The sequence below is a fragment of the Labrus bergylta genome, chromosome 18, assembly GCF_963930695.1.
Source record: "Labrus bergylta chromosome 18, fLabBer1.1, whole genome shotgun sequence".
Classification (NCBI taxonomy): Eukaryota; Metazoa; Chordata; class Actinopteri; order Labriformes; family Labridae; genus Labrus; species Labrus bergylta.
This window is the reverse complement of record NC_089212.1, coordinates 20,977,028-21,002,764: the sequence shown is the minus strand read 5'-3', so window position 1 is coordinate 21,002,764 and position 25,737 is coordinate 20,977,028. Positions and strand designations below refer to the sequence as shown.

The window sequence follows — 25,737 nt, the reverse complement described above, 5'->3', positions numbered from 1 at the left end:
CCCAGATTTGCAATTGCCTGTCTTAATGCAGTTGATGTTCCATTTTTTTAGTTTTTACACCCCTACCCCTCTGAAAGCCACCATTTCCTCAAGCCTGCGTTGTGTTTTAAATCATTTCAACAAGTGATTTTCCTCTGCCCGTTTTTCAGTATAACATGTTTTGCTGGGATGAAGACATAAGCTATGATTTACAAAGTGTTGACAAACAGCTATTTGGTGCAATGTGGCAAGCAATGGCCTTCACAATAATCATGCATTACAAAGTGTCTGCCCACAGACTTGTGGAAAGAAAAAAATGCACATATACCGTAAGCCAGTCCTGTGTAAATCTTTACTGATCATCTTGTTGAGTACTGTTATTTGGCCAACCCTTCATTAGCCGAGCCACTGAGACAAGTTAGGGCAAGACTTTCTGTTAAAAACTCATTTTGAAGTACTCACCAGGTATCATTCAACAACGCTGACAATGTTTACTTCTGTTTATGTCAGTTAATCTGACTCACTAAGATTTCTCTTTCTTTTATATTCTCCTCGCTCATACCTATTTCTTTATCCAGCTGTCATCTCCCTGTATGTTACAGCATGCTTACTTTTCCTTTCAGTTTGGCTCTCTTTGTTTAGTCTAGCGTGAATCATGTCCATTTGATGACACCCTTACAGAACCAATGTAAGCACTACATCAAGCACTAAAACCTGTCAAATTGTTGAGAGCTGAAGTCAAAAGGTTAGCATAGCAGCACTGATTCCCGGGCAATGTCTCACTGTCCTTCTACACCGACACAGACAGCCAACTAATGATTTAACTGGTAATATGTGTGCTTCATCCTGCTTTGAGGGCCTGCAGAACGACAACTTCAACAACTACGTTCCCTCGGGACAAACAAGTAAGCTAAAAAAGCCACTAAAGTTATTTGTCCCTCATTCTCTCATTGTTTCCCTCATCCCTGATTCGATTGCGGCCTGTGCTTGTAAGGGTTACAGTACCCAGCCCGTAATGCGCTCCAGACGGCCTGACTTCCTAATGACGGGTTGTGCTCTAAGCCTTTCCGGGCACGGCTGTGGCTGCAAGCCTTGCACATACACACACACACCACGTGTTGACCAGTCTAATTGTGTGCCTTTGTCATGTGTCTGTTTGGACTAGCACCAAGACTGTCCCCATGTTTCCTATCTCGCTCTGTGAAGGTAAACTCCCTATACCACAGCCAGACTCTTAACTCCACCTTTTTCTTGTATATAATAAAATATTCAAGTGCTCTTGGAATGCAGGTATGTGGAAACAAGTTCCAAGATGGCTAACACGTTGCAGTAGCTGTTTGAACTCCATCCCCACCGTAATGATTTTAGGATTTGGGATAATTTCTAGTGGAACAGATCATGTCTAGGAAGGCCTGGACTTCAATGGTACGCTTCAACAAGAACAAAAAAAGGGTTCTCTGCCAACTCTTCCAACTCACCCCTCTGGCGGCCCTTGTTTCTTGCTATAGCTCATTCTGATACCTCTTTCCATCAGTCTGGAGAGCCCGTATGCATCACCTCAGCAGGGGTTGTCCGCTACCAAGGCAACAAGTCTGTTTGTTTGGTGAGGTATCCTTTTCTTTTTTATTACTGACCGAAATGCTTAATTGTACGTTTTCACAGTTTCTTTTTTTCCGAGTCTCTTGTGTGGTTTGTTAAAACGTTATGCTAAACAAAACTAGGTCATTTTTTTTTGGCACCATACTTGGCAAACTTTGAACTTTCAAGGTTTAAGATGTATTTTTTTGCAAAAAAAAAATGAAAGGCAGATTGACAAAAGGAAAGGCTTTAAAACCTCCCAAAAACTCCAAAAGCCTGACAGATTTATTGGTATGAGGACATTATTGATATGGACCTCTGACATGTGTATCAGGATTGGCATGTTTATCTTATATTAGTCAGGCTCTAATCTGCAGAAATCCCTGTCATGAAATCCAATTATCTAAGCAACAATGAGGAATGAGGGTCCTTCAAACAGAGCTTGAAGTCTGCAAAGTTTCTTAGTTTGTGTTTCATCACAAAAAATGCATGTAGCTAGAATTCTTCGCTTGTCACCCACCTGCTAATTTACTGGTTTAAGTACTTGATGCAGACTTTTCCAACCCTGGGAGAGGCAATAATATCTAATGTTGCAAAGTGTTCACTTACACAACCAGGCTGTCCCTCAAGGCCCATGGCCGCAGGCTTTAACTGCTCTGCCCATATGTTAATGATCTCACTCTTCAATGCCCCAACGTCCACAGCTAAATGTATACAGTTGTGTATGCTCATGCCAAGAAAAACAAACAGCCTCTCGAAAATCACTCATAAAGGAGGGAGTGCCAGAGCTTGTTCGAGCTTTTAACCTTAATGTGGGGAAAGTGCTCGCTTATTTTCTCACTCCACTGGCTTGGATGTTTAAATACAGACAATACTCCAGCGGACGACAATTTTTAGATCCACCCTGAGTTTGAAAAATGCCCCGGCTTCCCTAAGACACGATAATAATAGCCTTACCATTACATGATGAATCTGTTCTTATGGTGACGTTTTCTTTTCTGACACTAATGCTGTTATTCTTCTCTCTACTTTCCGCCTACCTCCGCCCTCCTTCATCTCCAGGTGCATAAGGACCCAGTTCGGGCCCCGCTCTTTCACTGAAATGAACAATGTTGCTTTTGGCTGGAGCAAAAAAACCCTCTAATTGTAAGCCATGTCTGCTATCTTTGTCATGATATGCAGCTGATGCTGGGTGGCCTCCCCACACAAGCATACAGTATTGTGTTCTCACCTGAGGAAGCATGTTTTTTTTTTTGTTTTTTTTTACTGCCTCCAGTTTAACAGGAAGGTGCACAAACACACTTTGTGCTCACACACACACACACACACACACACACACACACAAAAGAACAGGTTGTGCTGTTGCATCCTGCCACCAGAGGGTGCAGACAATGTGCCCCCATCACCCCTGGCTGCAGCCCGAAATTCTTTCAGGCACCAAAGAATAACCCTCCGGATGTCGGACCCGCAAAATAAGCCAACAATGACCCATGATAGGATACATACATACATTCAGTTGTAACTCTTACATCACATTTTTAAAGATATGACTTTATAATCTGCTCTGAGATGAGCCAGAAGATATGATCGTTTTTGAACAAGCTCTCACTGTCTCTGTGTGTCTTCTTTTTTTTTTCTCACTGTCTGTCCCTTTTTTGTGCTCTAACTCTTTAACACACACATAACACACACATGGCCCAATCACACTTCTCTCCTTTCTGCAGCCGTTAACCTCAAGTCACCACAAATGAAACTCCAAAGATCGTGCCATCAACCTCAGGCTCTCAGCCTCTTGGAATCGTATCCAATATTACATGTAGCGAAGTCACTGCCTCTTTTTTAAGATGACAAACAAAGAAAATTAATTAGCGCTCCCCATCACCGCATGCCGGGTCAACAGAAGGTAAGGCGGTCAAAAATATTAGATTAACTCTTAGACAGATTGGACCAGAGGTCACTCTAGCTTTTCCTTTGTTGAATTATTTACACCTGCATATAAAAATGGAAACTTCATCAGTGCAGTGGATACTCTATGTGCAGGGCCAACTGGAGGGAGAGAGAGGGTAAATATATTTAGCTCGCTGTATCTGTTATATCAACGGCTGGTTTCACTTTGGGAAAGCAAACAGTGTTTTGTCTTTTTTTTACTTTTATTTTAATCTCCAGTTTAAAATTCTTGCTAGCCCAGTGAAATCAAATATACATTGAGGGACTGTTTGGAAGTTAATGAGCTTTGCCAACATGTTTTACATTACAGCACAAACAGCAGTAGCATTAGCTCAAGGCTAGAGCTAACAATGGCAGGGAGATAACAACGGTATGTCTGGATGTGTTTTCAAGGGGCTTGCAATGTTTAAATGAGCTTATCTTTGGACTTTTGACCATAGACTGTATATAGGGTGTTGGTGTTGCCTGCTACTCATTAATTAGCACTTCAGTAAACAAGTTTTTTTGTCTCAATCTCTAAGTTTTAAGGTACCTTCACACTAGCATGGTATATGTAGTACATTACAGTCCTAAACTGCTTTCACACATGCACACATGTCTTCAAAAACTCCTGATGTTTTTGGAGTGAGCTGCATGTGTGAACACAAACAGATGGATTTTCACTCTGACTTTACCCAGAGTTTCTCCTGCCAGCTCCCTGGAATATTTTTTGTGTGAAATCCCATTGAGCTGATGTGAGAATACAGCAGGATGTAATCAGGATAATTCACTGCAAGCCAGCAGGAGGGGGTAGTGACATTTATTCCCTGCGATCAGTGCACCACCATAGACTGTATGACAGTGATGCATGTAATTAAACTGATGCATTATGTTTTCAGTTTGTCTTAATGTTCTTCTCTGCTCTTTTGTTGATATTGTGATTCTGTCCAACAACACATAGCATTGATATGAAAGCAAACGTTCTCATAGCGTGGTACAGCAGACTCTGTTGTTTGTCCACCAACTCCCGCGTCGTTCCACCAAGATGGTGGCTGTAATGCCAAACTGACAGCATCACAGCTTTTAATTGGATCAGGATGTACATATTAGTTTGTTAGCTTGACGTTAACAGATAGTTGATACTGCCCTTAACAGGCTATCCGATTTGGCATCGCAATTGCGGTAATTTAAACTTAAGAAACTTTCTTTTTTACTTAAGAAAATAATTTATTTTACTTGACATTGTTAAGTTAAGAGATGCTAAGTTAGTTTTTTTTACAGTCTGTAACGCTGTAGTTTGGTCACCTGACGCAAATGCTTTCTTCTTCAGCCAACAGCTTTCCGATGTATGACAGCCACCATCTGGCGATAGTACGGCATTAAAAAAAAAGGCGCTGGGAAAAAGGGGGGAAAATATATAGCTGCATGAACACCTTAATTTTCACAAATAAATGACTATTTGAATATTCAAAAGTCATCCCTAGTACAGAGTCCCATCCTGAGTATTTTACACATTAGTCCAAAACTCTTTTTAAGATTTATTTTCTTCTTTTTTAATATATTATGTGCACACTGTCTTTTATATTTCCAACATTTGTTTCACATTAGCCTGTCTGTGACCAACAACCATCTGCTTTGTAGCCCCAGAGAAAGTTTGTGAGGCTGATGTGTCATCCGCACAGATACACACAAATGCATCAAACCCAGGCACACAGGAACACTTTACTGTCTTAAGTTATACGTTACTCCCGCCCTCCAGCACATTAAGACATTCTTCGATACACACATGTGCATGTGACATCACACAAAGTAACTCAGACAAGGCCACAAGAGATGTGAGAGCCCCAGCCCCTTCCCATGAAGTCCTGATAACCTCTGGCTCTCGTTAGCTAGAAGCAGAACCAGACTGCCACTTTAAAACACACACATATGCATGCACACACCACAAATATCCCACCCCCAGCGTCCCTAACCGTGGCTGACACATCAAAGGGCCGTGTCCGAGGAGGGAAGTCAGGGAGGGTCTGGGGAATCATGGGAGACAAAGGAAGCGATTAAGAGATAAGGATCAGTCTAAGATATGACATTTCATCCTGGGCAGATCCGGTAGACACACTCCATTCAGGGAAGGAAGGGAGGAGGGAGGGAGGGAGGGAAGGAGGTCTCTCTCTTTTCCAGCCTTCCTTGTACCTTTTCCCGCTTCCACAGTCAAACATGGGAATGAGTCGCCACCCTCCAAAATGGACTTCAGTGGTCTTGCTTCCTTGATCCTGTCCACCCCACCCAAATCTTCTTAAAATAAAAATAATAAAAATAATAAGCAAGACCATTGACGCATTTAGGAGCATCTCTGTCAACGTATGTGCAACAACGAGCCGTCATTTAGTCACAAAAACTTGGATGTGTTGCTGATTTGCGACTTGGTAATAAATTTGCCTCAGCGTCTCTGCCAAAGCACCAGAAAGTTCTTCATCTTATTTGCCCTTAAATCGTATTTAGGGAACACAAAAGGGAGTGAATGCCAAAAAAAAAAACGTCCTCATTGTGGGCCTAATTGCCTCGGGGTCGTGTTACGGCTCCGGTTTCACGTTGTTGCTTTCAAACTGTATAGCTCGCAAGCCGGGGGCACAATCCACCTGCCTCTCCGAGAGCCACACAAAGGGTCAGCGTATGAACACAGAGGGAGTCTGTTAGCAAATAAACACTGAGATCTAACTCCCCGCCAAACACCAGTCCTCTTCTCAGATATTTATGCACCTGAAAAGGGAGAAGCCGCCAGTAAGCCGAAAACAGCTTCTGTAAGTAAGCAGAGCAAAACAATGAGCTGTCACCGGACGACACCCTACTGTATATCAACTATTATCACGCTGAAAGGCAAATTAGAGCTTCACAGAGAAGCCAATAGGGGAACGAGATGTAGCAGTTGTGCATAAACAGCTTTGTTTAATTACAGGAGGCTTTGTTTTTCTTCTTCTTCTTCTTCTTTTACAATGTCTCAGTTAGCTAGAGGCTTCAGAGCGCTGCAGATTGTTAAATGAGGGATACACACTTTCCTCACTGTCTTTAATTTCCTGCCATATGTGTAAATAAAGACAAGGATGTGAGAAGAATATGTGACATTTAATGTTGCCACTTATGTTTTACAACAGGCATAAAAACAAACTGTAGGCTCTGCAGGGCGATAAACCTTCATGGGATTAAAAAACTTAAATGGTAACATCCTTATACGTGCGTCCTTATCTGAAATTGTAAATCTAAGTAGGCGGTGTTTGTAAACCCACGTTGAAGTATTTATACTCGTGATGAATAGAAAAAGGTACCGCACCATAAATCTTGCACACAAATAAATTGGGATGAATGTTTTAGTCCCAGTTTGATCTTCATCACGTTAGAGAAATAATACCAACATGCTGATGTGGCTAACCTCCCAACATGTCCAGAGGGATACAAATCTCAAAATGATTAACAATTCACAAAAAAGTAACAAATATTTCTAAGAAAATTCCAAATCTCATTTCCAAGCTTTGCAAAATGCAACCTAGAAATTTAAAATCGTACAAAAATGAACCCTATAGAGTGAAAGAGGAAATCCTGGTACATATAAATGAATTTCTGTTTCCCTTAATGGTTACAGAAACATGAATTCATGTGATGAAATTAAAATCTATAGTTAGAAAGCTTAACGGTAAATAAAGGATTTCTGTTACTAAGTTAGTAAGTAAAAAAAGCTCAAAATTGAGTCAACTTGTGGAAGTATCTCTACACCGCGTGTTGAAGCAAAGACGAGGATGTCAAGTGTTTTCAGTGAGTCGCTGCAGTGCTGGAGGGGCCGGCCAGCACACCTGTTCAGTGGGAGAAGCCAGGCGAAGGCTCTAAATACAGGGCCAGAGGAGCGTCGGGGGGGCCGGGCTGTCCAGCAGCCATCTTTTCATTAGCCGTATCTAATGAAACTGCACAGGGCTCGAGGAAGAAAGGCCTACTGCGGGGACACCCTGCCCTGCCCGAAATTACACCAGAGACTCGCCCACAAAAGACGCATTCCGTCCACACAACGACAGCGGCACTTGACACCAAATTTTAAACCCGCAGGTTGTTTCTTTGACAAGTGGAAATTTCCACTGTGGTCCCTTCTCAGTCGGGGAGGTTTTGGTGGGAGAAACGAGGGGGTTTTTAATCACACAGTCCACACACACACACACACACACACACACTCATACGCTCCATGCCCCCCGACCCTCTGCTACTCTTTGTTTGGGAACAGTTGTCAAGATGGAAATATCTGATACTCTTTCTAATCACTCAGGCAGCAATTACTGTTATTAAGCTTTCTTTGAGAGGCCGTCATTGTTTTTCTTCTAACACCCCTGACAGATACCAGCGGAGCTAACGGCCTCAAAACAGAGAGCAAAGACAGAGCTGTGCACGTGTACTTAAGTGTGCATGTTAATGCAAGCATGTACACACACACACACACACACACACACACACACGCACACTGAAAGCCAAAGGAAGCTCAGAGAGGGAGAGACTGACCAAACCCCTAACAACTGTCAGTCATGATCAGTGTTTTTAGTTTATATCTTTTGGTTAGCAACAACACTGTTTGCTTTGATTTACTCTTAATGTAGCTAAAGTCACGAGTCAGAATAAGCTCTGTTGGACAGGTACGTAAGATAATGACAAAAACAATCCCCTTAAATTGTGTGCAAAAAAATAGAATAAAAAAAACATGCCAATTTCAATGTCTGTAGCCTTTGGATTACAGGCTTTGTCTTTATCTCATTTGGTATGCAGAATCAAAGTTCACAATCAAATAATGTGAATTTCTGAGTTAAGATTTTGCTGGACTGTTTAGTGAGCATGTTTGTTTAAAAAAAAAAAAAAATCAGGTGAAAACTTCATGAAGGAATCTTGAAAAGGTTGAAACAGAACAATTGTTTTTAAATTATAGGCTTGTGTAGTTTTAGTTAGTTGAAAGGTGCTTTCAAAATAAGACTAACACCTCCAGTTGTATAGTTAATAAAGCCATAGTTGGAAGTTATAATTTGGGGTTAAATTGCTTATTAAAATGGTTGTAAAATGTATCAACAAATACTTTCAGCACTTCAGGACAACATTTAGCATTTAGCATATAGCCTTTAAATATGAATTCACCTGTGTCTGAACCCTGAGGAATAAAATCCTCCTCTTCCCATCGCTACCTGCACTGTACACACTGTGTGTCCGCGTGTGTATGTGCTCCATGCCTGTGACCCCGGGGTCAAAGTAGTCCGTCGATGACAGCCTCATCCCCTTTAAATGCGATGCGTAGCATCCCGGCTGCCATGTGCCAGTGGCGAGGTGTGCATGATGAGTGGAGATGAGTCACAGACGGGGGTGAGAGGAGGTGTCACACAGATAACCCCTACAGATGGACAGCGGGAAGGGTCTAAGGTTTCAGATCTGTGCGTGAATGCGTGCGTGTGTGTCTTTGTGTAAAAATGATATACCCTGAAAAAGAGTATAAGAAGAGTGTGTGTGTGTGTGTGTGTGTGTGTGTTTGCGTGTCTGTGCATGTGTGTGGAAGTATGAGTGGGAGAGTGAAACAAGAGGCCGTGACCTGGAGCAGCACTGACATGAGCTTTCATCACAGCAGCCCCTCCTGATTCTCCAACGGACGGAGAGAGCGGAGCACCGGAGCGGAGACTCACTCTTTCCAGTTTGAAGCACAGAGCTGAGTGATGCATGCTGGTCCATGGACACTTGTTTCTATACAACAGAGTATCACTGCTGTTTGCTTGATAACATTGGTGTCAGATGACTCGATCGTTCTGGTTCGTCAGCCAACTTAATGTGATGGAAACGAGCAGAACTTTCTTACTTTGGTGCTCTCGGAGTCTTTGGAGGAGAAAAAAGTCACCAGTAACACAAATATGGTCTTATTTTTATTTGGACCTTCTACAGTTGTATCTCAAAACTTTGGCAACCTCCAACATTGTGCATTGCCAAGGTTGGCAGTGAGCTTTTTTTTTTTATAATACTCAGTTTGATCTCTGTAGATGAAACCTGCATTTTTTGAGGGGTTCTAATTGAGATGAAAACACAACAGGTGTTAGGTCACCTTGTTTTGCACATTCATCTGCACAGTTTGAAATGATTATGAGCCAATTGTTGTACAGCTGTGATTGCTAAAGTACCTCAATAAGAATCAATGAAATCACTGTTTCAGGCTTGTAAAGTCCCACAGGGTAAACAAATATATTTTAATTAGTGAAGCAGGGTGAATTAGGCTGATAACGGTTGAGTGAAATCAACTGTTTCCCCTCTATTTTAAAGAGTAAAAAAACATGGTTTGATGTGAGTGAGAGAAGATAAAAGATTAGTCCATACAGCTGGGACAAGAAGTGTAATACTTAAAAATACTTTGTGAATTCGTTTTTGTTTTCTGTCCAGCTTTTCATTTATGAGGAGTTGCAGCTTATTTCAGTCTGAGCTTGTTTGAATGTGATATCGTCAAATTTAAAGAAGTTGCATGGTTCGTTCACAGCTTGATATATCAAACAAAATGATGGAGAAGTTCCTTGTAAGCAATTTTAAAAAATAGTTTTAGTCTTTTTTTGAACCTGGTCTGGGAGAAAGTATGAAACTTTAAACTTGTGTATGGGAATGAAGCAGTTTTAAAAAGAAGACCTAAAGGAAGCGAGACTTCACATTTGTGTGTTAAAAGAATGAAAACGGCTTCAGGACTTACCAAAGTGTTTCAATCCAGTCTGTATAGAACTATAAAATATTCAGGATTTTTTCACTCTAAAGTTTAATATATATTTCAGTTTTCTAAAAAAAAAGTTCAAAGAGGGGGCGTCGGTATCCTAGTGATAACCTGTGGCTCCGTTCCCATGTTTTGTTCCCCCCTCTCTCTACCCGGTTTCTCACTCTATCCCCTGTCCTGTCTCTAAATAAAGGCATAAAAAGCCCCAAAAAAAGATCAAGTCAGCTATCTGCTCCAACACTGATCCCTACCTTTGCTCACAGGACTCATCTTTAAGCTGAACCAAAAGGTAACACGTTTGTGTCTTTGTCCTATGACTTACTGTAGAGCCTCATTCATGGACACATCCACACAACCCGGCCTCTCACATCTGTTGAGTCTAAAGAAGAAAGAAGAAAAAAAAACCCAGGCAGATTTGAGATAGAGGTATGGAGTGCGCCCACTCAAACAGGCCGATGCAAAGCGAGGATCATCTCCCTTTGTTCCTGAGGGGAGGTTCACTGTCTATAAACACTCGGCTTTTATGGCAGAACGTCCAAATAAAAAGCTTTTTGAAGACTTCCCCCGGTCAATTAGTCGAGCAGTGTCAATAGAGCCGCTGCATAATGACTCACCTGTAATTGCGTGAGAACAAGCACTTACAGGAGACTGAGTGGCACGTCACATAGGAATGACAAAGCCCTCGATCTGTTTTTAAGGACTCATTCTGTAATTGACCCCGACTCCCCACCCCCCCCCCCCCCTTCTTAACTTCTAACTCCCTTCACAGACACTTACTCACTCACACACACACATTTATCTTTCTATTTCCTGGAGTTCTTCACCATCACGTGGCTGAGGACAATTGGAGGATTTAGGACTTCAGGTGTGAGGCTTGCTGAGGGGTCGATCTAAAGCCGGATTTTCACTTCTGTGTCTAATCACCGCCATAGGTTCACTTCCTGTCCTGTACCTGTACGCAGAAGCCTGTGTACGTAGCCTGACGTGCACCTCGTCAAGAATGTAACAACTCGTCGAAATGAAGCAGATCACGAGCCCTGTGATTGGTCTGGTTGGCATCGCGATTTCCTGCGTTTACAACATTTCCGTTATTGCCGCCATTTTTCAGAATTCTGCAGAAGAAAGAACGCTTGAATGCTACTTTTCCAACATAATACGCTCTGTTCCAGTCGCCATGGTTTCCTGTACACAGACAAGGAGAGAATGAACCCGACACTGGCGATATACTTAGCGTGTTATATCTAGTGTTTGTTATTGCAGAGCTCTGCAGACGCACCAACCAACGAGTATGTAGGGCTCATAGCTACGGCAAATATTTATTTTTGGGCTTTTATAGCCTTTATTATAGAGATAAGACAGTGGACAGAGCGGGAATTCTGGGAGTAACATGCAGGTAAGGAGCCGCAGGCCAGACAGGAAGGCCTGGAGGACTACAGCGTCTGCACATGGTGTGTGCGCACCAAACACTAGGCTTCCGGCCGCCCCAGCTATGCCGTAGATTTGCCGCAGAAGTGTACTCCAGGTTTTTAGTTTTGACTTGAGGCTTGCCAGATGTTTAAATAAAAGGCCGACTCACTTTGTGTCCTGACCTTTTTGTCCTTTTTAATAAACATACATCTTCTCTTCATGTAGGTTAGTGGGATAATGAACAGGCAAGACATTTACAACAACTGGCTGATGTTATCTCAACTTCAGGGGGGGAGATCAGTTGAAATGTTGTAATTGCACTGTCAAGCTCCTGAGAAACATCCCCCCCCCCCCCTTCTCTCAAACACACACACACACGTACGTCCCTCCCACCCTCAGCCCCTTCTTCCCTGCCCTCAGCCACTTCAAAATGAAATTCTTCTCCATCTTCTCCCTTGTTTTGACGCTGATATGCAGGCATCAAAGAGAAGCCCGGCGGCCTTTGGAGGGCCTCGGGGCCCTGCGCAGGCTCCTGTGTAGAGAGCCTGATGTGTCACTAAAAGACAAAGAGTCCCGTCTACAGCTGCTCTTTTTGTAAAGTGTCATGAGATAACATTTGTCGAGAATTGGCAATCTACAAATAATGATTGATTGGTAAAAGATGTAAGTATTTTATAAGACACACCACACCGACAAATGGATTTTGCATAACTTTTTTGGCAAGTGACACCTATTATATCAAATTGAATTAATTTTTTAGGCCTTAAATAATCACATTAAAGGGTAAAAAAAATATTTCAAATGCTGATCATACCCTCAGCTTTATGTAACTTATATATTTTCCAATGTGATATATTAGTAAGTACATGAGACATGTTGATGTACAGGGTACTCTGTGAAACAATGCACAGGCACCATCCCCCCCCAGCAGTTCAAAGGAGTCCCTCTCTCCAAACATTATCATATAATTTGGGACAGCCGTCAGCTTGTAAATAAGTGATGTAGAAGCCTATTGTGTGATGGGGCACAGGTTGGAGACAGGCGTCTTTGCTCTGCCGGCATGAGCCGCTGAAGACAAAGGCAGAGACAGAGCGTCTAACCTTTGATTCTTCTGAGGACTCAGCCGCCTCGTAGCAGGGCAGGACGCATCGGCCACAATCATTCCCCCAGTGTGGGGACGTCAGGAACAATAGAATCACTCTCCCACAGTCAGGCTCAACAAGCCGCCCCGGCTGCAATTGGATTAGTGAGTGTCCAACCACCACATGTTAGCCTAATTGACATAAAAGTGAAATTTGAGAACAATAAGGCTCTAACCTAAAGGCCTGCTAGCTTTCAAAGGCATTGCATTTCTGCAACAGCTTCTGTCTTTGAACATAGGAAGAAGATTGAAAAAGCCACAGATTAGTTGTTGGCAGATCATTTTCAGAATTTGTTTTCTTTGATGTTAATCATCAAAGTCAGTTAGATGTCTTGTAAAAAGTTTTAAGACGAGGTTCAGGGAGATTTCTTCCCTTTAACTTCTTTTAAAAGACCCACAATAAAAGATGCCATCGTGGGAAGTACCCAGCTTGGAATTTAAATCCAAATTCATGTTTAAAAGAAGTGAATGGTGACTGCCAATTTTCTTTAAACTTCCTGGTGGAAAATGTAATTACAAAAATTTTACTGGATGGTTAAAGGTGCTTCTTAAAATCACCAAAATCAACTTGTAAGATATACATTTCGGATTATTTTCCCGACCCTAGAAGAAATAATATTGTGACCGATACACACAGCTCTCTTCGTTTCCTTTTGCGTGAATGTGCTTGTCGTAAAAAAAAAAACATGGTTTTATTTTTTTCATAAAAAGACGTCAATAAAAAAAATGAAAGCAATAAATATTACCAGTAAATAAACTTTACTTTTTAGATTGTTTTTACTATTTTCTCAATAAAAAACCTTTTACAATCTAATGTACATTATGAAAAGTTGTACAGCTTTTTTTATGTTTAAAATAAGGACTCAATTTATTTTTTATATGTAGATATAAATATATATATTTTGTCAAAATATATGATCATATTGTCAAAGAAACAAAAAAAAGTGAGACAAACATACACCTCAACTTAAAAGTTATAAATAAGGGTCCAAGTGAACATTTTTTGGGAGTAAAGACTTCTGGTTTGTTTAGCGTCCATTTAGCTTCTTTTTTTTTTCTTCTGGTCGCTAGTCCAAGTCCAAGTTCTCTACGAAGTCTGTGTGTTAGCGGCAGCCGCAGCCCTCCACCACCATTTCCTGGTAGTTTTTTAGGACCACCTTGTCGTGTTCATCCAGGTAGAGCATGGAGATGGCGCTGAGCTCTGTGGGCACACAGCACGCCTTGGGAATGTTGTTGTTCACAGAGTTCACCAATGTCTGAACAATCGCGTGGTTTGTTGAGTTCAGATGATCTGCCAGGGGAAAGGGACATTCCCCGTGACAGTAATAGGCCTGGTAGCCAGGGGGCGCCACTATCCAGTCATTCCAGCCTACATCGCTGAAGTCCACGTACAGTGCGTGGCGCCGGCAGCTGCGGTTGCGTTTGCGACCACGCTGCTTTGGGCTGCGCTTGGTCCGGCGGGTCAGCGGATGACCCTTCCCGTCGTGGCCGAAGGTAACCAGCAGGGGGCGTAGCTGCTCCCAGTCCTCACCGGGCTCCTGGTGGAGCGAGCGGCTTATGCGGACATGTTGGCCCTGGTGCTGCAGAGTCTTGTTGAGGTGCAGAACCTCCACCGCCAGCCCATAGTTCGGGTGGCCTTCGCGAGTCCAGCGCAGCACGGCAGGGCTCACGTCAAAGCTCTCCCAGCGCGACGCGTTATGACGCACAAGCCGCGTATCCAAGAGCTGCGTGATGAGCTGCCCGGGCCGAGGGGGCTTCAGCACCTCGTACACATTTATCCTGTGGAGCCCCTGGTCATCCGTCAGGCTGTTGGCGATGGCCTCGTCGATCTGATGACGGTAGAGTCTCAGCTCAGCCGAAGACAGCAGCTCGTCCTCTGGAATGCTGGTGAGGTTAAACAGGAAGCGGAAGGGCGTGGCTTCTCTGTCGTCCAGCTCGTGCACCCTCTCCATGTGCTCTGAAAATGGGAAAGAAGAAAAAAGGGGATTGTTGATTAGCTGCAAAATTCCATCACATCAAAACTTGTGATGTCAGCCGGTGCAATGTGAAGAAACTAAACTAACAACTTTCCATTAGATGTCGATTTTAAACACAAAAGCATTCAGTTATTTAATATAATCTGTGGTCCATCCATCTGAATGTGTTCTTTACCCTCAAAAATGTTCACAGCAGTCGCTCATTACTAATCTCTACCGAACTGAAACCAAATGATGCCAATGCACACTTTTTAAGGCTTCTTAGGTATTAAGTGAATGTAAATATATATGGTCCATGCTTCCTTATCTCTTTTTAAGGATTACCCAGCTCTTCTCTCAATGCCTTTCCCTGAGCACTTTGCTGAAACACGCATTACAAGGAGGGTGGTGATTATCGTACCACAGCTACAGTATAAACACAGTGGAGGCTCCCTGTTCCACGCTCAGTCTGCAGATTTTCTGGCAAGATCACCATTGTTGGGGAAAGGAATGTTGTGTCTACTATTTTCCTGCTCAATCCACCCCTGTTATTTCACACCCAGGCCCTAATCTTGCCCAGGTGGTTCTCATTATCAAAACCTGCTGTGTTTTTGATTGGCTCTGCAGTTTGTTCACTTAAGACGTTTATCATTTTCATCATGAATAATCATTAAGGAGTCAGACGATACAGAAGAATCTTATTTATCTGAAGCCCATGGGGAAAGGAGGGGGATGAAATGAGTTCAATCCTTTAACAAGGCTTGTACAAGATTCAAATGTGCAAGCATGCACACTATGATATCGACTTTGCAGTCACAATCAAAGAAAGTAGGGAGATGTCACCAATCATAAGCAGCAAACCAAAAAAACAACAATCTTTCTTATTGAATTAAAAATGAATGGCTGCACAGTTTAACATGTCTCTTCACTTATGTGTCCATCTGCTACAGAGTGAAAAACCTCTCTTTGTTTTGGCCAGATCAGACAGCTGAATCACACTATTGCACAATAGTGCTTCCATGAAAGCAAAGAACTCCCACTCAAAAGGCCTCAGAACGTATTATTAACATAGTTTAGCGAAGGAGAAGGAGGGTAAACGCCTGTAGAGAGCAGCAGAAATCCGTACTCAAACACACATTTGTGCACACACATTGCATCACATGCAGTGCTTTTGCTAAGCCTAGCTAACTAGCCTTGGTACTTTGCTGTTTAAATGCATGTTTCTGTGTGCTACTGCTAGCAGTGTGTTTGACAATCCCCAATAAGGCTGACTCATCCCTCCTTCCTCACTCCTCCCCCTAAGGGCGGACATGTTCTGTAGCCCCAAAGCTCCCCTGTTTCCCATGTTCTCTGGCAAGATTGCCTCTACCCTTGCTAAATCTGGTGCAACACCTCTCTGCCAAACATTGTGTTCATGCACTTATCGGAAGAGTTTCAGTCAAGCTTTCCATTTTCAACCCACATGAAACAACTCAGTCCAGTTAGTTAAACTTCTTTCGCAGCTAAAACGAAGCAGACTTGAAGCACATTAAACGGCATTCCAGTCCTTCTATCGCACTAGCTCCTGAGACTGTTTTTCCATCTCTTTAGAGAGCTGCAGTGTCTGCTCTCAGCACCCATATTGTTGGCAGCAGGAGCTTTATTTAGAAGCCTGCAGAGTAGCATTAAAGATAATTGCACGTTGAGGATGGTCCATCTAAAAGAGCCCTCCATATAAAACCAAAGACATGAGACAGAAGAGCACACACTATATGATTCCAGGCCAAGGCCGGGCTTTTTTGAGCCATTCTCTGCTGGGTGGGGTGAGAAGGAGGTTTGCTTTTCCTTCGGCTGCTAACCAAACATGCAGAGTTCTGTCAAATGAGGCTCTGGAGAGCTTGTCTAGCAGAATTTTTAATGCCCCTCTGCAGACAGTGTTTGGTGACCACATCCTTAGATTCCTTGGTTATGGTGAGATGGGTGGAGCTGCCTCACAATCATGTTTCAAGGGTTGTAGGAAATGTTGTTTTACACCCTGAATGCTTAGCAGTCCTCGCCCATTCTAATGAAATACATTACTACCAAAAATATTGGCATGTATTGCAGCTATGACTAATGGGTGCAGAATTGTGTAACATTTGGGTGTCTTGCTCCTGCTGATGGCTAGACGTTTTCCTGCGTTTTGTTTGTTGTTTTTTTAGATCCATCCTCCATTGTTCTCTTACCTTCATGATGGAAGCCCCTCACAGTGTTCGCCCTGCTGGCTGACCTCTCCGGGTACTCAAAAGCGATGTCGTGCGCTCCGACGTCTTCAGCCTCCCCCGACTGTAGTCGGTAGAGGTCCAGCAGGTAGCGCGGCACAGTGGCCGAGCGGCTGGGCCGCGGCCGCCTCTTGAGGCCGAACATGTGCAGCAGCGTGGCCTCGAAGTCCCGCAGTAGTTCATGGCTCTGAGCGGCCGAACGACCCTGCAGGCCTGGTACTTTCTTTTTCCCTTCCTCAGGTATCAGACTAGCATGGTTGCTCTCTCCCAGCAGGACTTGGCATATTAAAATGACCATCAGCATTCGATTACCAGGAATCATGATGTCTCTGAGGGGAGCAGCAGATGGCAAGGAGATAAAAGATTAGAAAAGAGTAAAGGGGAGAAATTACTGAAAGAAGAAAGATGACAAGGCTACAGAAAGGCTTCTTTTTTAAACTGACATAAAAGATTTGTCCATGGATTCCCTAGAGCGATCCAGCCTATACATCATCTTCTCATTCATCTCCCTTACTGAAGGAAGACTTGGAATACTCCAGACTGTCTTGTTTACATTAAAGCAGTCCTTAATCAGATAGACCGCTTGCAGTTTATCTTTGGGGACATTCTCCAAGTGTAAACAGCTGCTTCAAGAATCAAACTTTCTTGAATGGAATTCGAGGGCCATTTCTCCTCACTCTCCCCCCCTCCCTACTGATCTCCTCCCTCCTCCGCTATGATTAGACAAATGAAAGAGGCAGCCCCGGGGTCAGAGCAAATTCTTAACTTGATAAGGAGCCACGGTCCCTGAACAGTCTCCTCTAACCAAAGACAATCTGCCAAACATCTAACTGAAAATCTCTTCCTCGTAACAGTGCCTTACCCAACACCCATTTGTGACTTTCAGTTCGAGTCTGTAGGATGCCACATAAATCAGTGACTCAATGGGGGGAAAAAAAAAATAGTGGGAGATGTTGCAATACGTCACAAGCCACAAATTGAAATGGCATGGTCCACTTACTTACCGACAGAAAATAAAGCATGGGAAAACAGTCCATGTTTGTTGGGAGCGAGCTATGGACACGTTCTTCCAGGAAATGTTAGGTGGTGTTGGGCGGCTGCAGGAGAACGTTGGAGTGACCCTGTTCCTGAAAGACAGACAAAAAACGGGAGGATTATAGACTGAGACTGTTACATGTTACCTTAAGAGTGGTAATGTGTGTGTGCTGGTTAAAGAGAGACGGAGTGTCTCTTTAAGGCTTATCATTTTGGCTCTTAGGCTAAGCTAGCTATTTACTTGTAACTGGAATGTAAAGAGGTATGTGCCACAACACAGACGGCAGAACTATGATGCCTTACACCACATAAGACAGAAAACACACCTCATTCATTGCACCTACATCTACTCCAAGTACATGATTTAAAAAGCAGATTCTTTTCAATGCTCCTAGCCCTTCCCAGAGAGAAAAAAACCCAACAAAAAAATCAAAAACACTCCTCTCATGTTCAGACCAAAGAGCTGATAACACCGCTTTGATCGGGACTGGTAAAATCCATATCCAAAACAAGAGGGCTGCTTGCTTACAGAACCCGTCTCCAGAGTGAACTCGTCCACCCTTACCCCCCCCCCCCCCCCCCCCCCCCCACCCCACCTTACACAAGAAACTAAACACATCCATCTGAAAAAGGGCCTCATCTCTTGGTTAACACTCCCCCCCCACTTGAGGGATCACACAGGTTGTAGTGACGCTGATGACAGGACTTCTGCTCTTTGACATCACTGTCATCAGTTGGAGAGGCATACGCTCGGCGCTCATGTTTGTTAAAAAAAGATAATCTTTGGCTATTACTCTTGTTTTTAATCAGAGTTTGGAAGAATATTCTCTTGGATTATGTACCAGAAGAATAATTTGATTAAAACTGAAAGTTTTTGGAGCATCTTCTCCCTGATTTTATAGAAGATTTTGTCTTCGCTGTAACATACTCTTTTTTGTTTTGTCCTTGGGTGGTTTTAACAATTACAGCAATGTGGCTCTAATGATTCACTTCTGTTACACGTCATTTAAAAGTACTAAATGTTGTTGAATCATGCTAATAAAGTTACTGATTTTTTTTTTTTTTACCACAACAATGGCACTAAATAGGTCTTCGGTCATCATTTGGATTGGAGCCTGTTCCACTGGAGAACACCCAAACATTACTACACAGTGAAGATGCATTTAAGTAGGAACATTTTCTGTGTGTGTGTGTGTGTGTGTGTAAGTGTGTGTGTGTGTGTGTGTGTGTGTGTGTGTGTGTGTGTGTGTGTCTGCGCTTTATGTGTGTGTTTCAAGCATGTCTGGGATAGTATCTGTGTGATTATCTCGGCCCCTGCATGGCTCACCGTACATGCAATCAAGGACCTTTTTGCTAACAGCATTAGACTTTGACCTACGACTGACCCTCCTTTCTCGGTCATGACACTGGATCCAATGTGTGTGTTTGAAAAGAGGGTGATGTGCAGTGTGTGTGTGTGTGTGTGTGTGTGTGTGTGTGTGTGTGTGTGTGTGTGTGTGTGTGTGTGTGTGTGTGTGTGTGTGTGTGTGTGTGTGTGTGTGCATGAGATCAATTGTGTGCATGTACGTGTGCATAAGTGTGTGCCACCGCTCGCATGTTCGTGAGAACTGTGGCACAGAGAGAGGGGAGAGGAGGGTTCAGAACATGATCAGCTCTATTACCCATGGGGTGGGGGGATAACGTGTGTGTGTGTATTTGTGTGTGTGTGTGTGTGTGTGAGTGCACATCTCTTACAACAAACGCTCATTGTACAGCGAGGGCCTCTCCCATGATTACAGGGATTCATAGCACTCAAAAACACTGACCATACAGAACATCTTGTAACTGTAACCAGCCACTGACAAAGCTGCAGGCTAAGACATTCAGACACTCAGAGTGGTGCGATGATGATGAAAGAAGATGTAAGGCAGACGGGGAGGAACTTTCAACTCTGGGAAAAGTCACTGCGTTCATTTTTCTGGCCAGTGTCAATAAAAAAATATATATATATATTTTGAGCGACACCAAACTCCATTCATTTTTCAAATGATTTTCTTCACATTTACCGACACTTTGTACTCATTTTAAGCTGCTCGTATATAAAAAACATCTGAAGAGGCCGTACACTTGGATCACATTTAAACTGACCGACAGGCTTCTGCAACAACAAATGCAGACCAGGCTGCAATTAGGCCGAAGCAGTCAACTGCCCTTGGCTTTGCTGGATCCCCCTTGGCCTCTCTCTCTGACCAGAGATAATGTGATCAGACTATGCACATGGCTCTTCAGATGTGTTTCCTGAGGAATTTGACAGTGATGGTGGGAGGAAAAACTGAAAGGAGAGAGGGAGGGACGGCGGGTGGGAGGAGGGCAACAGATTACCACAGGAACAGCCAAATTTCTGGCCTGATTTTATCATCTTTAGATTTAAGTTCTCAGTTTAACAAGCCTTTAATACTCATGGGAATTGAAGTAAGGGTAAGTCCTCTTTTGGTTAGCTGGAGGAAGCTTTTATAAATTTTAGTTTGTATTTATTATTCTAATGGCTACAATAAGAAAGTACAAAAAGATGGATTAAAATTCAAGTCTTTGTTTACTCCCTAATACAAATTAGTTTTAAAAGAAGCTTAGCGGATTTTAAATAATAGCATGGAGCTTCACTGCCATTGTGCCCAACAAATCGCAATATCCTCATTTGTATTGACAGAAACAAAACAGAGACCGGCTGTTGTGTTGTTGTCGAGCAGTGCAGGTTTGAGGTTTGATTTGCTCCCAGTGAGCAGCTGAACAGTGAGAACATTCACAGTCAGTGAGATCACTGTAACCAGGTTAATGCTTTTGTTAGCTGTTGTACTTTCTGAGACACAAGAAGAGTTGTTAACTTTTCAAACATTTTGAAAAGCGTTAAGATCTCTTCCAGAAGTCAGTTTAAATGGGTTTTACTCTTGTCAAAGTGTAATGCTCTGAGCTGGTTAGCAAAACCAGTTCAAGAGTGTAATATAGCCTATTACAAACAAAAAATGTAAAAGAAGAGCCATTCTGTAGAGTTAAAAAAAAATGTTAGCACCTCCAATATTTACCAAAAGAAAATCGCAAACTTTGAAACTATCAGATGCACGAGATCCAAAGACTAGCCATTAATAAAAAGAATGTAATTTAATTTGATTATTTATTGTTTCTGCAACAAAAATTTGGCAAATCTTTCCTCCGCATGATGGCAGCGAAACTTGAGTTGAAAAGTAAAGGAGTGTGCCAAAGACGCCATGCGCCTGCAGGCCGCAAAAAGTGTCTCTGCTGCAGCGTTTATGTTGCTGTTTAACCTGACACAGTGATACTCTATTATCACTATTCGTTACCAAATAAGATAAATGTGTGTGAAAAATCAGAAAAGAAACATTTGAGCTTTTTAATTCCCAATTGAGTAACTGGCATCCCATCTGTAATTTGTTTGCACCAAATGCGTTTACACATCGTGTCACAAGTGGTCAGACATGACAACATTTCACAAATAATAACGCGCAAAAAATGTAACTGGAATAACGTGAGTTCCAAACTGAAATTTAATTAAAACAGTTTTTAGAAAAATTAAAAACATTTTTTCCTATCCTGGCACGAATTCTGAGCACTGTCATCTCCATCTTTCAACATTACGCACACTGAGGTGACACGAAGGAGACACAGGTGTTGAATCGGGTGAAAAGCCGTGCCAAACTTCAGCAGAAAGTTACAAATCAAAATGTATAAATATTCAATTTTGCTGAAGGAAGAGAGTGGCATAGAAATCGGATACTGTGTTTGGATATGACCTCACATTGCAGGTTTGTCAGTGCTCATATCTCCGGCACAAAAGGCTGTTACGAGCTCCAACACGACCACTTCGCTTTTATTCATCCACACATGCTCTTTTGACGCTTGGTTTCCCTTTCTGTATCAATCTGGTAGGTCTTTGATTTTAAAAGAAATGTATTATCCACATTTATGGCTTTCATGCTGTCAAAACACCCATTGACGATCTCTGAACGCGCAAAAACACCACAGAACAAAACTTTTAAGTCAACAACTGTCACCGTGGTTCCTCTTGTGTTATTCAACAGGTTGAGTTTGTCAAAGCTGCGCTGCTGGATCTCTATTGTGTGTCAATGTGTGAGCAGATAAGCGCTTACCATCAGTAGAGGTACAGGTATCCTCAAATGAAGTGAATAAGACAGGGAAGGTGTAAGGCAGTCCGGGCGTAAAGCCGAAAAACGCCGAAATGAGCCTTGAAGGAGAAGCTGGGTGCCTTACTGCCTCATTAATCCTTTAGCGACACCTCTGATCTGATCGGACCAGAGGAGACGAGGTCGGAGTGAAGGCCGGTGCTCCGGGTCTGCAGCGAGGTTTCTATCCGTCTCTAGTTCAGCTTGTTAGGGCGACTGGTGCGCAGGACGAACAGATTTTCCAAATGATCCAGCATCTATGGCCCCTTGCAGTTTTTATGTGTCCGCCCAATTTACCCTCCCTGCCTCCTCCTACTCCTTCCCTCCCTCCTCTCCTACCCCCACCTCCCTCATCTGTCTCAAACACCTTGGATAACCCCCCTCTTCCCTCCTCCTCCACTTTAAATAAAGAGAGCTCATTGCGCGCACTATTTTCTTTCTCATGATTTGAAACTTTGTAATTTGACTTTGAATAACAGCCGACGGGGCCCAATAGCTAAATGCTGCGAATCTGCATTTAAATGCAAGGGCTCCAGACATTAAATGACTTGTTGCAAGGATAACGTCGTGGTGCTCTAAATAAAAAGACCCACATACCTGCAGACGCAGACAGCTGTCTGAAGAAAACTTCAGTCATTTACATTCAGCTTGTAATAGAAATTAGAATGACTTTTATATTTACCTAGTAAAACGGACATCATATCAGTATAATAAAAAAAAAAATCTGATATAAAAACCTGGTGCATTTTTCCACAAATATCTCAATATCTTAATTTTTATACATGTCTAAACTTGTGGGGGAAACTTGTTTTTTTTCTACATTTATATCTCGTTTTTATTTTTTCCTCAAGCATGGAGGGGAAATCCATTCATTTATTCATATATCTTTAGAGTCAATCATGGTGTTAATGGGGCCCTTAACAGTCATCACTAATGGAGAGAAGGAGGCAAAATGAAGTAATCACTGTCCTTAAAAACTAAACAGCTATTCTCTGAACAAGGCTCCTGTGGTTGTTGTAATCTTTAGCTAACCCTGAACCCAATTGATGGCCGACCTTTATGTTACATTCTTCCTCTTACACCCCAACTAAAATATTTTTGAGTTGTTACAAGTTAAACAGAGCTAGATTAAATGGTTACAAAGGTTTTTGTGCTCATAAGAGTGTAAACAAAAAGTTTAGAGAATCCAAAGGAAGTACGTTTCATTGCCTTTGTTGACCTAGAGCAGTTAGGACAATTATTAAGCTACTCTTTAAACAGCTCTTAAAAACAGTTAAGTTAATTTTATATAAAAGGTTATACTTTAAAAAAATATTACCCGACAGGGATGTCTAAAAATGACACGTCTAAAAATTATACTTCTTTTGGCTCTGATTTGTGTCTGATACAACAGCCAGAAATATTACAGCATTTCACTATTAAGTCAGTTCTGTTATGTTATAAAATGTACCAAAGAAGGGTTTACATGTTCAATGAATCTTTAAAAAATGTATGAGACCCAGAACGATTCCCTGTGGCACACCATTTTCCTATCATGGAGGCTGTACCAGATTTATTCTAGATAGTTGATCGATACAATATTTATTTCCAAGGGCTTTAATCATTCCCTAAAAATGGTTTATCTTATTCCATAAATGTTTGCTCACTTGAAAATGGATTACCAAGAGGCCGCTTTTTATTGTCTTTCGGAAACGTGGGGGCAAGTTTTGTGTAGCTTCAAGCTTCTTGGTATTTCTGTCCTTTGCAGTGAGCGGTACAGCTGAAACGGGAAAATCAACTGATGACCTTCTAAGTACTGATGAGGATCATCCTCAGGTAACGATTAAATATGGTTCAGATATTTTCTTTTTCTGTCAAAATAGAGCATACAGGGATGAATTGTTTGACATATAAACTTGGGGAAACTACTCACATTAGTTTTCGGAACTTTTTGTCTCAATCAGAGAATTTATTTTAATCATCATTATTAATTTTATTTAACCCTGAAAGTCATTGGTTGTGGTGCTCGCCCTATTTGCTCTCAATGCAACCAAGTGCACAAGCTACAATTAATTGACATTCGTGTGTGCTCATCTGTGTTTGGCATTTGAGATGTTCTCTGTGACTCAGGCCACTTGATGTTCCTCACCTTCTGCTGCATACCTTCTGCATGACTCCTGCCGCTGGATCTCAAGCTGCAGTTGTCTCATCTTAACACTATTTATAAAAAAGCCATTTGTGTTTTGTCTCATTGATGGCGACCTTGTCATGCAGTCAAGTCTAGTCGAGGTTACAGACTTTCTTGTGGGATCCGTGTTTCATGTTATTCACTTTCAAGTTCAAAGACTACGACGGATCATGCCGATGACCTGATATTGCACCAGTGTGTCAAAATGGATCCCTTTGTTACAGCCTCTTGAATTGATTAATATCATAGGATTGTTGGAATTATCTTTGATTTAATACAGATGTAGGCTTTAAAAAGGTTTAAAAAGAAGTGACCCACCTCACATGCACATGATACCAGAAGCTTGATATGTTTAAATGCAGTATTCTTCACAATATTACAGTTTTGACATTACTGCCAACAATCAATAATCAGCTCTGATTTTTTTTATGTTGTTGATTTCTACTTACTTCCCTTTATTTAAGTTTTGCTTGCCAAATACTGACTGGAATATGTGACAGGACAATGCTGCAGTGTTAGAGACGCTGCTCTTTATCACGTCTGTTTTGGGTGAACTAACAACAACTAAATTGTTACATATTTGACTACAGGATGTTTTGAGATGCGGGACAGGAGATATTGCTATATTACGTCAGCATGTGGACATAAAAGATAACCACACCAGCCCACACCAGCATTCCATAAACCACAAGAAGCAAACTGCAGATAAGTCTAAATAACAGTCACATCCCCCAAAAAAACACAAACAGCAGAGTTATGGACTTATTTGTTTTGCACGGATACGATAAAGATCGACCTGCACAATGTGTATATCAGTTAGAAACAGCTGCTCATGCACACCTCACCTGTCATGCATGATGGATGGTGATATGATGGATAACAATATATTCTAGAACTACATATTTTGTCAGATATACCATTCAGATACACAAACAAAGATTTATGAGGCATTAAACACAGTAAGTATAATGTTGGAAAATTCCATTTGACATCAACCCTGTTAAGTGGTTTAAGGCTAAGACTTAATGCAGTGGTTCTCAACTGGTGGAGACCCAAAAGTGGGTCGCAGATCCGTTTTCATTGGGTCACGAATATGTGCCAGGAATGTTTTTTTGTCAACAAGTCTACGAAGCGCTTTTAAACACGTTTGCCTTTTTCTGTTTCTTTGTACAGTTTGTGGTCCAAACTGCACAATATATATTTTTTAATAAATCTGATTGGTGGAAAAATATCAGAAATTTGGGTCATGAAGGAGTTGGTTGTGTGTCCAGAGACTAGACCAGTTGAAAACAACTGGTTTACTGAATCCTGCAGATTTGTCTGCGTCTTTAAGACCAAGTGGCATTACTTTAAATAAGTTTTATAATAATAATAAAGTGCTTAATT

At 42.0% G+C, this 25,737-nt stretch overlaps 1 protein-coding gene across 1 annotated transcript; it reads right to left on the bottom strand.

The window, feature by feature from the left end:
* Positions 1 to 13,537: 13,537 nt before the first annotated feature.
* Positions 13,538 to 22,441, bottom strand: bmp4 (bone morphogenetic protein 4). Its single transcript, XM_020638670.3, has 4 exons — positions 22,152 to 22,441; positions 17,979 to 18,101; positions 16,939 to 17,303; positions 13,538 to 14,736 (listed from the first exon to the last, which is right to left on the bottom strand). The coding sequence occupies exons 3-4, from the start codon at positions 17,294 to 17,296 to the stop codon at positions 13,883 to 13,885; spliced, it is 1,212 nt and encodes a 403-aa protein (XP_020494326.1). The 5' UTR covers positions 17,297 to 17,303; positions 17,979 to 18,101; positions 22,152 to 22,441; the 3' UTR covers positions 13,538 to 13,882.
* Between the last annotated feature and the right edge of the window lie 3,296 nt (positions 22,442 to 25,737).

What these genes read in the sequence shown, in the direction of transcription:
- bmp4 (XM_020638670.3), bottom strand. Translation starts at nt 17,296, where the DNA reads ATGATTCCTGGTAATCGAATGCTGATGGTCATTTTAATATGCCAAGTC. An exon ending in GAGGGGCTTCCATCATGAAG is followed by an intron (nt 14,737 to 16,938) that starts GTAAGAGAACAA and finishes TCCCATTTTCAG; the next exon opens with AGCACATGGAGAGGGTGCAC.